Source organism: Pleurodeles waltl, chromosome 4_1 (assembly GCF_031143425.1).
Source record: "Pleurodeles waltl isolate 20211129_DDA chromosome 4_1, aPleWal1.hap1.20221129, whole genome shotgun sequence".
NCBI lineage: Eukaryota > Metazoa > Chordata > Amphibia > Caudata > Salamandridae > Pleurodeles > Pleurodeles waltl.
Window position 1 is genome coordinate 250,776,180 of NC_090442.1, and position 12,865 is coordinate 250,789,044.

Consider the following 12,865-nt stretch of genomic DNA (forward strand, 5'->3'; position numbering starts at 1 on the left):
TCCATTTTGAAACATTGGAATCAACGCCTGAATGTCCTGAATCAGCTGAGGCGGAGGATAGGCCCGATTCAATGTTATATCCAGTACTGCCCCTATGAACAGGAGGCGCTGAGAGGGCTCCAGGTGAGACTTGGGCACGTTTATCGAAAAGCCCAGACTGAACAACAACTCAGTTGTCATTTACAAGTGATGCAGCACGAGCTCTGGAGACTTGGCTTTGATCAACCAATCGTCCAGGTAAGGAAATACCGATATTCCCTTTTTCCTGAGACTTGCTGCAACCACCGCCATCACCTTCGTGAAGACTCGAGGTGCTGAAGTAAGACCAAACGGAAGGACTGCAAACTGGTAGTGTTGCAACCCCACCACAAACCGGAGATACTTCCTTTGCAACTTGAGAATAGGGATATGAAAGTAAGCATCCTGCAAGTCGACAGACACCATCCAATCCTCTTTGTTCAACGCAAGAAGCACCTGTGCTAGAGTCAGCATCTTGAATTTCTCCTGCTTGAGGAACCCATTCAAAATCCTCAGATCCAGAATAGGTCTCAATCGGCCATCCTTCTTGGGGATCAGGAAATATCTTGAATAACAACCCTGACCCCTTTCCTGCTCTGGAACCAACTCCCTTGCACCTTTTGATAACAGGATTTAAACCTCCTGCTGCAACAACAGGAGATGGCCTTATGAACAAAATGAAGGAAGGGGGAAACTCCTGAAAAGGAAGGGCATATCCTTTCCTCACAATATTTAGAACCTAGGAGTCTGATGAGGCTAACTCCCACTCGCAGAGAAAAAGACGTAACCTTCCTCCTACAGGATAAGTGTGACTCAAAATGGGTAGAAAACTAGGGCTGCTTTCCTTGTTGTTGTCCCCCAGAGGAAGAGGATGATGCAGGGTGCTGCTGGGTGGCCCCTCTTGTCCGAACCCTCCCCGCCCTCTAAAGGATCTATATGGGAGGCTGGCAGGCTGTTGGACTGTGGACTAGGGTCTCCCCTGACAAACGGCTCCACATCCAAACCCCCTGAACCTCCAAAAGGACCTGAAAGGGGTAGTAGTGGAAGCCTGCAGACCCAAAGACTTCACTGTGGCCCTACTGTCCTTGAAGAGCTCTAATGCAGAGTCAGCTTTAGCTCCAAACTGCTTTTCTCTGTCAAAAGGCAGGTCCAATAGAGTGGTCTGGACATCTGTAGAAAAGCCAGAAGACTTCAACCATGCATGCCTCCTGGTAGCAATTGAGGTCCCCATTGCCCTGGCCACTGAGTCTGTAGAATCTAGATCAGACTGAATAATCTGCTTAGCCGCAGCCTGAGCGTCTGACAGGAGCTCACCAAACAGCCCCTGCATATCCTGCAGTAAGTCTGGAACTACAGCTTTAGCCGCATCCATCAGGGAGTGTACATAGCTCCCTAACACACAGGTAGCATTTGCCGCTTTCAGAGCCATACTGCAGGATGAAAAAGTCTTCTTGGCCGGCTGCTCCCTTCTCTTGGACTCTCTGTCCAAAGGAATAACAGGGAAGGAGCATGGTGCAGAATGTGCCGAACATGAGGCCTGGACTACTAAACTCCCTGGAGTCGGATGCTTTGATAAAATTCCCGGATCTCCCGGAGCCACCCTATACCGTCTTGTCCATAAAAAAATATAAAACAACCTGGGATATTTCCAATGGGTTTTTCTGCCAAAACATAGCACCTGAAAGCAGGGATTTAACAGCTTTTTCCACACTCAGCTCTCAGTGTCATTTTTGTCAGTTCCCTCAGGGTTATAAGAACAGTCCTGGACTGTTTGCTGCATGTGGAACTTCAATATTGCATGATATTGATCCATAAGAATGGTCCTCTGTTGATATCTAACAGATGATGATTTAAACACTCACCTAGCCCGGGTAGATCGCATTGTTTTGGGATTTGCTGAACATGTTTACAAATTTAATTTCAGAAAAGCTCAAATTGCTTTTCTCATGGTCCTCGCTCTAAGGATAACAGTAATCAAATAAGGTGAAGTGTCTGGCACCGCACCTCCTACAGAGGTGTGCCCAATCACATCCACTAAACACTATTAAGAAGGTACAATCCTTATTAGAATTTTTTTTTATTTTGGCAGAACATATATCCCACACTATCCACAGTGCATAAAACCACTGTGTCATTTAAATCGCCCTGATTTTTAGTAAACAGCACCAGAACATCAGATCACTACGGACTGACGTCCTTGCTGCACAACATTTACACACAAATACATGTCAACAATACAAACTTGGTCATCTGGATAATTCTGAGTGCCATTGGCTTCACTTAGGTCATATTCAATGAAGGTGACACAGTGCTGACTGCACTAAATCACATTTATATTTGAATGCAGAAATGCGTTTTGCATCCACAGGAAAAAGTCTGACTGCAGTTCAGATGGCTGTCATAAAGAAAAAAACACTGACTCAAGGGAACCACGCATGACTGTCATTATTCCTGTCCCAGCCTTACAGACTGTCACAAAGGCCAGAGCCCTGAAAGCAAAAGCCTTACATCCTAGATGGATACAATGGGGGCCACTTCCTTGACTGCCACTGATGTAAACTATGTTTCTGACCCTATACTACAATCTCAAGACTTTCTCCAGCATATACAAGAATTCCCCAACATATTGCCTCTTGATCAGTATAAATATATTATATACACTGAGAATTCAGCTCAGCCTGCTATAGGCATCAAGCACCAGCGCTTTGCAGCTTGCACAGCAGAATAAGGAGAAATGGGAAGTTCCACCTCAACAAGCTTTCAGGCAGTCTTTCGGGATTGTACTACACAACTGGATGAACTCAAAGCTTTGATTCTGCCACTGAAGCATACGAATCCTGAATTCCCCATTCTTGCAGCACGTGATTTGTATAATCGTGTCCAGTCTTTTAATGAAAACTTGCATTATTGGCACCTAAATGGATTCTGAGATTCAAAATAGAATACTATAAAGCATAAAGTGCTTTGGGGAAAGATGGTAGAACTCAAAAGACAGTCTGCCAAGGTCTAATGTAATTCACATTGAGCCATCAACGTGTTGGAACACACGCTGTTGGGAATTAATTGGCTGATGAAGCAGCCAAATCTGCAATTAAGACTGCAACAGTAGCTGTGATTACTCGCTCTCATATGGGGTAGCTGTTAATGCTTCGAGCAGCCTCACTCTTTTACCAAAAGCATATCCAGCAAACTACTCCTACCACTTAAGTGCCCAAAACATTCCTTATGCTACCATTGGGAGTTTGGGTGATCGAGTGATGCCCAACCAAGACTGCAGGCTAGAATTAATTAAAGCAGCACATGAGGGTGTAGCATCTGCCCATGCTGGTGTGGCAGACAAAGTTTCTCTGTTACAAAAAGGTATTGGTGGAACAATCTGTACAAACAAAGCAATATATTCTTAGTTGTGACATTTGCCAGCAAATTAAAAGCTCCACCATCAAGTGCCCACCAAAGACACTACTCTTATTTTCAAACAAACTGCTCCAATGCATGTATCTAGCCCATTGTGGGTCATTAAGTTTGGATGGTGCATTCAAATACATACTACCTGCTGTAGATTGTTGTTCCAGATTCCATTGTGTGCACCCACAATGCTCGGCTGATGCGCGCACTGTTATTAAAGGTTTGCAAGTCTTTATTGGGGCATATGCAGTAGCGGCATTCCATTTGGATCAAGGTCCTGCTTTTGTCTCTAAGGCTTACAGGGACGCCATGGGAACCCTGGGTGTAGCTGTGCATTATTCCTCTTCATATCATAGTGAGGGAAATTTGATAGTGGAGAGCAAGAACAGAGACTAAAAGCAATCTTTAAAAGCTAGAGTATTAGGTTCAGGTCACAGTTGGCTACATCACTTGTATGGAGTCCAGAGAGCATTAAATAAGCTGCCTAGATGATCATTGGGTGGTCAGACCCCTGTCCAGCATCCAGATGTATGTCCCAGATCTTGATGGTCCCCAGTGCGATGGCGGCAGACACACTGGGGACATAAATTAACGTTTCGCTGTTTTACAAAAACTCCAAGACTTTCAAGATGAGCGTTCAGAGAATTTATCTGCCACTGAAGGAGTGAAGGAGCAACCAGCACCTACCGACTGGATTCCAAATGTTGAGGATCTGGTTCGAGAAAAAAATGTGGTGAAGAAAGAATTTGACCCTTCGTACCGTGCACCAATGCCAGTCCTCGACATACCCCGCAGCAGCCACATCTCCACACACCTGAGACACCTGCATTGGCTCCCTGTCAACAAAAGGATCACCTTCCGACTTCTCACCCACGCACACAAAGCCCTCTACGACAAGGGACCGGAATACCTCAACAGACGCCTCAGCTTCTACGTCCCCACCCGCCCCCTCCGCTCCTCTGGCCTCGCACTCGCTGCTGTCCCTCGCATCCGCCGCTCCACGGCGGGTGGGAGATCTTTCTCCTTCCTGGCGGCCAAGACCTGGAACTCCCTCCCCACCAGCCTCAGGACCACCCAGGACCACTCCGCTTTCCGGAGATTCCTAAAGACCTGGCTGTTCGAACAGCGATAACCCTCCCCTTTTTCCCCTAGCGCCTTGAGACCCGCACGGGTGAGTAGCGCGCTTTATAAATGTTAATGATTTGATTTGATTTGATTTGATTTGACTTACAAATCAAGGTACCAGAACTGTGATGTTGCCACTGCTGGCTGGTTGTAAAGACAAATGCTTTGTCTCCATTGATCAAGTAAAATTGCATTATGTGGCTGATCCTACACAGTAGGCCCCGAGTACTCCTGTGTAGTTCCCTAACCCCTCTCACTAACCTCTATGAAATAAATCTTCAAGCATTTTAAACAATATTGTTTCCCCGAGGCAAGGGAGGGCTGAGAATGAACTTTTGTTGATCTCTGTTATCACTACAAATGCAATAAGCATATCAGACGTGAGTCTATAGTTTTCTACTACTTTTCAAAGCAACAGAGTTGTTTAAGATGAACCACTTTTGGAGGTGTCTACCAGTTCTCTTTCACCTACTGAGGCTCCTGTCTTCACTCAGACTGCTTCTGGGTACTTTGTTGACATTGAAAATGTCTCTTCTGATTCGTCACACACTTAACTGCATATTGTTTGTGGTTTTCTTCACTGATGGAAAAGCACTTATCTGATCTCTTTGTGGTCCAATTTGTGGATTACTGTTGCATTATTTTATTTGCTCCTGTGGATGGATTTGTGACTGTTTTCTTCTTGCTCATAAATGGTCACTAACTTCCAGAACGCTCTGCTGTTGAACTGGTATTGAGGTGCTGAAGCCTCATTCTTCTTCTCACAAAGTTCAAAGAGACTTGTCCCTTGTTAACATTTCTATTGTTCCGGTTCCTGATGGGATTGTTTGAGATACGTTCTCCCATGATATTTTTGGTCTTACAGAAACTATACTAATTCCATATGTCTTAATAGTATCTATGGATGATGTGATAACCCAAGGTGTTATTGCTGATGAATGGGGCATTAGAACGTTGCCTTCAATGCTATTGGAGCTTCAATATTATTCTGTGGTTGAAAGTGAGGATATGCACATGAGTTGTGCCAGTTAAGGTGAAATGATTTGTTACCACCACTATGCACACCATTACCTATATAGAGATAGAACTCCAATTATAGTTTTAAATTATATACAATGGCAATTGTGCCCGACTCCATCAGTGGGAAATTCCAAAACATATTTAGACTAATTTATATATTTTTTCTGGGCATGATACTTCAGATCCTGTGTCTTATTATTTTAAAATAACACCCTCAAAAGCAAGGAAAAATAAGCTGACTCACACAGAATTAATTTATTCATATTCATTTGTTTCCCAACTAGCAATTAAAGGCTATGAATATTGAAAAGATACAATTGATTTGAAAACGGTTAGGGGAAAAAGCTGGCAAGTACAAGGCATGGATGCCTTATTTGAAGAATGTCTAATTCCACTACAGATGATTTTTCTGAATGACTGTACAGAAGACCACATGTGTAAGTCTAGCAAAAATTAACGAAATGAATGTGCCCAGTATTCCCTCAATTGCACATTTTGAAAATTGGCAACATTTAGTAAATCACAGTGAAGAACAGCTCAACAGTATTGTACATTTAATTCTACACTTTCAGGACCGAAAGGGGGGTCATTGTGGTCAGTGGACACAAATGGTTGTCATGCGCAATTTTTTAAACTCCTTGCATGGTTTTAAAGCAAGCAGACCGGACACTTGTTATATCCAGTCACACCACTCAAGGGTGGTCTCTACAAACAGCATGGGGAAGCTTTGTCAGCAATGGTTGCAACATTCCACTTTATCAGATGTAAAAGAGCACCTCTCTCTCTCTCTCTCTCTCTCTCTCTCCTCTCTGATGACCTGAATTTGCACGATTTTCTGTTGGGAACTAGGTCACCACAATCCAAAAGATTCCTGTATGCCATTTACAATGAAATCTGGAAGCTTTCTCATATGGAAGCTGATACTCTTTTAAGGCAAATAGACCAGGTTAATTTAGAAAAAGCATTGGCTGTTGTTTATAATGGAATGAATACAATGTCCACTTGCATTTACACATTAAATAACAGTGTCTTCAGCAATTGATATTATACATAATGACACGTCTTTTTTTACAGCATAGGCAACGTCATCTTAGATCAATTATGCAGTTCAGTTGGACATTTCAGGTTCTTAAACCGAACCACGTGCCCTGGAAGCACACGAACGCAACAGAATTGTTGTTGCCTTTAAAGTCAACACAGCAACAAAGAAAGATGCTACATACAGAATGCTTAATAAAGAGAAATTAGAAAAGGTGCCTTTCATAGCAGCTGAAACACCATCAACAGTATGTCAAATACATGGAGTTATCACACTTCCAGTCTCAACATTTCAGTTTACATCATGCTTAAAACATTTTCCATTAGGCAGATATGAGGCTCTAGGGGAGAGTTTTATACACAAGGTGATGGAATTAACCTTGAATTACAAATGCGTGAGTGCAGAAAAATAGGTTTTACTTAGTGGAAACGAATGCAAAACTTCTCTAAGCCACTCAATGATTAGTAAACAAGTGACACTGCAAAGTGTGTGTAACATGTGTGTGGCCAATTTAGCATGTTACTTGAAGGTAATACCAGTTGCCTGGAGTCAGCCAGTGTTTCAGTTACTTTCAAATGGAATTTACTTGAATGATTAAGGCTGTTGTGGATGACAGCAGGTGTCCCTTATGTGGTTTCTATTTATCAAATAGTGACCTGTTGTAATAACGTGCTTTGTCCTCCCACGCATGAGATTAGGTTACCTAGCTTCTGGCCTTCCATTCCTCTCTTTAATGTTAATTTCGACAAGCTGAGTCGGCTGAAAGCACTATTGTTTCAGAAAAAGGTGGCTCTTACATCTGCCTGTGAAACATTCAAAATACAAGTTGCAGGGTTGTCCTCTGAAATAAAATCACTTTTAAACACCAACTTTCCTTCACACTTCAGTGAACTTGTGAGTTTCACCTTTAATGCGTCTAACACCGCAGGTGTTGTACACCTTTTTAAATCGAATGGGTGGGGTTTGTCAGTACTTTCCATACTGCTTTTGGAGTGATTCCATCTTTTATACACTCTTTGCTTTGAGTGTATTTGGAGGCGTACCACTTGTGTTATTCCTAATTGGTGGTAATTTAATTCTACTTCTGCTGCTCTGCGATGGATGTCCCATCTCAAAGCCAAATGGTGATGGAATGACCCCATGTATATTTGTGTCATGACTACATAATATATTACTTTGGCATATCTTTTTTGAAGGATCTAAATGACAACTGGGCTTTGTCCTTTCGGCTAGTATGGTTCTACTGTGTGCAGCCTGTGTTATGCAGTCTTTTGTGCCCTTTCGAGTGTGCACTCGACATCTGTCTTGCAACACAATTGATACAATCTATGGACATGGATCTGCTGATGTCCCTATTAAGGGTTCATTTTCGGTGGTGTCCCATGAGACTGCAATTGCTTCAGGATGCCTTCTATGAGCCATTTTATGTGACTTGGGATGTTATGGCTTCAGGATTCCTTACTTCTGGCTCACCCACTGTGGGGACTGCACATGATGCTACTCTCTCTGCGGTGGCTGAGAATTTTGACCATGTTTGCTCCTTCAACTTCCTCACTGAGGCTCCTGTGGTTCTGTCATCTGTTGAAGCTGGATCCATTGTGGATTCTATTGACACTAACAATATGGATGACATCATGGAAGCCTGCACTAATTTTTATATTTTTAATTGTCTCCTTTTCAATTCAGCTTGTTGCTGTGCTTGTTGGAGTGAACATTTTATTCCTTTTATAGCATGGGTTCTTTAGAATCTGTCTTTTCACAGACAAGGTGAGGGTGTTGTGATGCCCACTTGGACCAACGTTGGTCCTCCATTTAGCTTCATTTTTAATATTACATCTTACACGTTTTAGCTGCATTGTTTTTAGCATGGCTTTTAGCAGTGACATTTTACACACCTCGCTCGCATGATATTATTCTAGGAATATATTGTACGATTCAGCCTTTTCTCGATATGTTATTGGTACATTCTGTTCAAGGCTAGGTACACAGGGCACGATATCCTAGTGCTTGGGTTGCCTGTGCAGGAAACAGCTTCTAATATCTAGACATTGCATCACAGCTATGCTTCTGACATAGTGGCGTATTATTATGTAAATGGTGCACTGACCCAGAAAGGGCAGAGGGGCACTCCAGCCACGACCAACCTAGGACGAATGCAGTATTCGAAATGCAGTTCTGCTGGTGCCAATCTACCAACTTCCCAAAAGGATTGCCATCCAAACTACAGGCTGACTCCTGACGCAGTTGCCAGGTATGGGGCCAAGGTTAATCCCTTAGACTGGGCAGAGGGTACACCCGCTATGAGCTCTGTATAGTCTTAGGGTTATGTAGGAACATCTAGAAATCATCTATCATGGTTGGTTTATTCATCCTCTTTACTATGTTCATAATGTTGGTTACTTTGCTTTGTTTCATTTGCCTAATTATCGCAGCTCATTCTCTTTGTGTAAGATCGCAATTGTTTCAATGAGTGTAATGAAAACTTATCTCGTATCTCTCTTGTGTTTTGCCTGGGCATGCATGAGTAACATATCAAAAGGGTGAGATCTATTTCCACAACTTCCTTGGGAGGCAGAGTGTAATGTCATGCATGAGTAATATATCAAAAGGGTGAGATCTATTTCCACAACTTCCTTGGGAGGCAGAGTGTAATGTTCAAGTTGCCACAATCACCTTCCACTCCGACAGGGTTAGGGGTGTAGGTAAGGCACTGTGTGCTAGCCAGAAGTTGGGCCGGCAGTTTCTGACTGTGTGGACCGACTTAATCTCCCACATCCTAAAGTTCTGTCATCCTAATACTCAGTCCTATTCTTTTAGTAGGAACCGTATAACATGCCCACCACCAATACAGATCACCCGAGTGTATCTACACCACTCGTTCTAGAAGACAAAAACCCTTGTTACTGCTAGTAGTCAAACAATCTGGACAACTGTAATAGGTTGCTTTCAATATTTGCAGCAAGGTTAATCAGCAAATAATTTGAACCGTTTGGCTCAAAGTACAATCAGGTTTGAAATAATTTGAAAAATGTTTCATTGAGAGAAAATTGAATAGGAGACCACTTGGATAAGATATTACAAAAATGGCTAGGGAAGGTTAAAACCTAAGGTGGGAGCAATGATTGTCGGACAGCATTTGAGTAACATAATGGGGCACCTATAATAATTAAAAGATGGCTTAAACCAAATATTCAGAACGGAGTGATTTGAAATACATTTCACAAAGCAGATGAGCCCAGAAGTACCTTTGTTTGCCGCACCAACTTCTCCTACCAAAATCAAGCTGTATAGCTCTCATCCTACTACAAATTCCTACATTAATTCCTAATTCTAATCAACAAACCTTTCACTTGCTTTTTGCTGAGACAATCATGCAATAAAACTCAATATTTAAATCCTAGTATCATCACCAACTCTCTGAGTTGGGCCATCTCTAAATTCAGGTTGTGTCCTGCCACCTGACTGCCACTGGAACACCCTACTGTAAATCTCAGGAAAAGCATCATCCCTCCATGCCTTTAAAAAACCTCCACCCTTCTCCAACTAGAATGACAGACAATGTATGGTTTACGTTTTTACTTGTATAACCAATAATGTCTAAAAGAAATCCTGATTTTCAGTTGCCACTGTGATGAACAGGGTTTTATTTGCCATCACCATGCTAGGCAACAACCTCAAACCACATAGAGAAATATCACCTCGTCCCACATAAGAATGTTCTATGTGTAGCGTTTCCGATACCGATGCTTAAAGCTGAACACATAAAACTCAGGGCCATGTAGGGTCATTTCATTACATAAAGCGCCAAGGCAGTAAAATGTATCAAGTCACACCCTATTGGACAAGAACCACTGACTCCACATTAAACAGCCCACATGCCACAAAGGATTGTAGTGCTAGCAGCGCTGGAAATCCCATATGCAAAAAGTCAATATAAACGACATGTTAGAAAAGGTGCACGTCAACACTTACAAGAAAAGTTCTGGAAAAGCACACTTCCAAATGCTATTTTGGGAATCCCCATTTCCTGATGCAATGTTTCCAAGAAATTGAAGGCCACAGCGAATGGCTGAAATAAATGAGAATTAAAAAACATTAGTGCAAATGTGTATTAATAAGCTTAGTTTAAACATTTTCATGTACTCTGTGTATCCCAGAGGAACGTACATTTAAACTTTTTGTGTTGGCTTTACAAAAGACTGACGCCAGTGGAGGTGAACCTTCAAATCAGCAAATTCGGCTTTCATTCAGCAATATTCCACGTTTGTTTCTCTGGGAATCACATTGTACCCTGTGCTTATTACTTTAACCTCTTTCATATCCTTGTACACCGCCATTTCCTCCACTACCAGCCCAGAAAGGTACTTCAATAAATATCTGCTGGAAAATAATTTGTCAGAAATGTCTTCATGCAAGAGAAAAAATAGTATCCATTAACGGATGGATGGAGCCAGTTTGTGGTGTAATGACCACGATGATGGGCTTTTTGTCTTGCAAATCAACATAGACAATTGCAACTGAAAGTTAGAAGTGTTAACCTTTACTACAAGTTCAACCTGTTCCATTTCTAAAATAAACAATATTCGAGAAATGAGTTTCCAGCAGGTAGGACACTTCCTGTTGAGTTGGAGAGGACGACTTCTCATTAAAGTTTCCAGGTTGGAGCCTCCAGTCCCATCAGCAACCACCAGAATGTATTCCCAAGTTTTGCCATGGTCATGAGTAAAAACACTCTCCAGAAAGAAGCAAAAAAGTTAAGCTATTCTTGCTGAGTATGCTAAAGACACACTTGGATAGTTCTGCATAACAGGAAGTGGTCTAAAGATCTACATGGTCTCCTGCTCTTGAATACTGTCCATCAGAGCATACCGAGTCTCGGTCAGCCACAGTCTAGTCAACGCCGGTCTCCATGTTTGGACCAATAAAAATGGGATAATTAAACTATGAGTCAAATGAACCAAAGTGCTCTAAGCTAAATAGTCAGGGTTGGTTCAAAGAGACCCTTTTGACCTGGATGTAACATATAGGTACATATTCTTTCCGACTAAGGTGATGCTGGGTTTGCATATCAGTAACTAAAGAACAATGGTTCATCTGGATTCTTTTGTTACAGGACTAATGCTTCTTTTTACGCTGGACTTTTATTTTTTTAAGAGGACCGGGTTGCATGATATCTGTTTTGTGAATAATTGTTTTCTTCAATAGATTTGAAATGGTTTTAGTTGATCATGCAAACACAAACTGAAACTGAACTAAAGGATAAAGCACAACGCGATGCAGGCATGTGTAAGTGGTTCGGGGAAAAATGCAAAAGATAAATCTAAAATTAAATTATATTGTATTACGCTGAACCCATATAAACCATTGATTTCATGGCATGGAGCCAGTTGGTAGATAACCATGGCAAAAACTATATCCACAAAATCTAGCTACTACAGCACCTCCTCGCAAACAAGCAGCCTCATGCCAATCCAGAGGAGTAAACCAAAAGTAAGAAAAGCAGCAGGGTGATAGGTTTAGCAGACATGCACTAATGGTTGTATTTGGGTTTTTACAGCACTTTTTCACAAGGTGCACTGTGGGGCTGTGATTACAGAAGCATTACCTAAGTATTGGTGTAGAAAGTTCTTTAATACAGACTAAATCGCCAATGACAAGACCAAAGGGAGGCAGTCTGAACATAAAATAACACCACCAAACGATGTTTCGAGCAAAGTCCATGTCCACTGCACACAATCGCAGATGTTCTGCAGTGATTCATAGCGAATCCTCGCCTATTTACGTCTGAGCTATATCATGGCACGCATGAATGTGTTCATGGGCATTGTGACCTAAATGAGACAGGGGACTGCTTTATTTTCCAATGCAGCCCTCAACAGGCATCATGCTTACGACCCACAGCACAACAGGATCATCTAAACTGGCACCAGTAGGGCCCTATGTTTATTTTTTTTAATTTTTCTTAACCTGCCCTACCTTCTTTATTACCCCTATGTCCAGTTTATCACCCTCTTACTTCCACCAAGGCCTCTTAATTTGCCTTAGTCCCCAACACAGTCTAGCACCTTGGGGTACACTGAATGTTCATTTCACTTAAGTCAACTTATGATGGGGACATTGCAGCATCAAACATTGAGGCATATTACTCTGCGTCCCAGCTGATGGTCATTAACAAATGGCTATATAACACCAAAGGCACTACCGCCTATGTGGTAGAGAAGTGGGCACTCCAAGGGGCAACCACACACTAAATGATTT

General features: G+C 42.2%; 1 protein-coding gene across 1 annotated transcript in view; it reads right to left on the minus strand.

Moving 5' to 3' along the window:
• ATXN10 (ataxin 10) overlaps positions 1–12,865 on the minus strand; it is a 1,000,711-nt gene that overhangs the window by 671,898 nt on the left and 315,948 nt on the right. Inside the window, exon 4 of the mRNA XM_069228252.1 lies at positions 10,580–10,676. Within this exon, the coding sequence (XP_069084353.1) occupies positions 10,580–10,676 (97 nt within the window). The remainder of the gene's footprint in view (positions 1–10,579; positions 10,677–12,865) is intronic.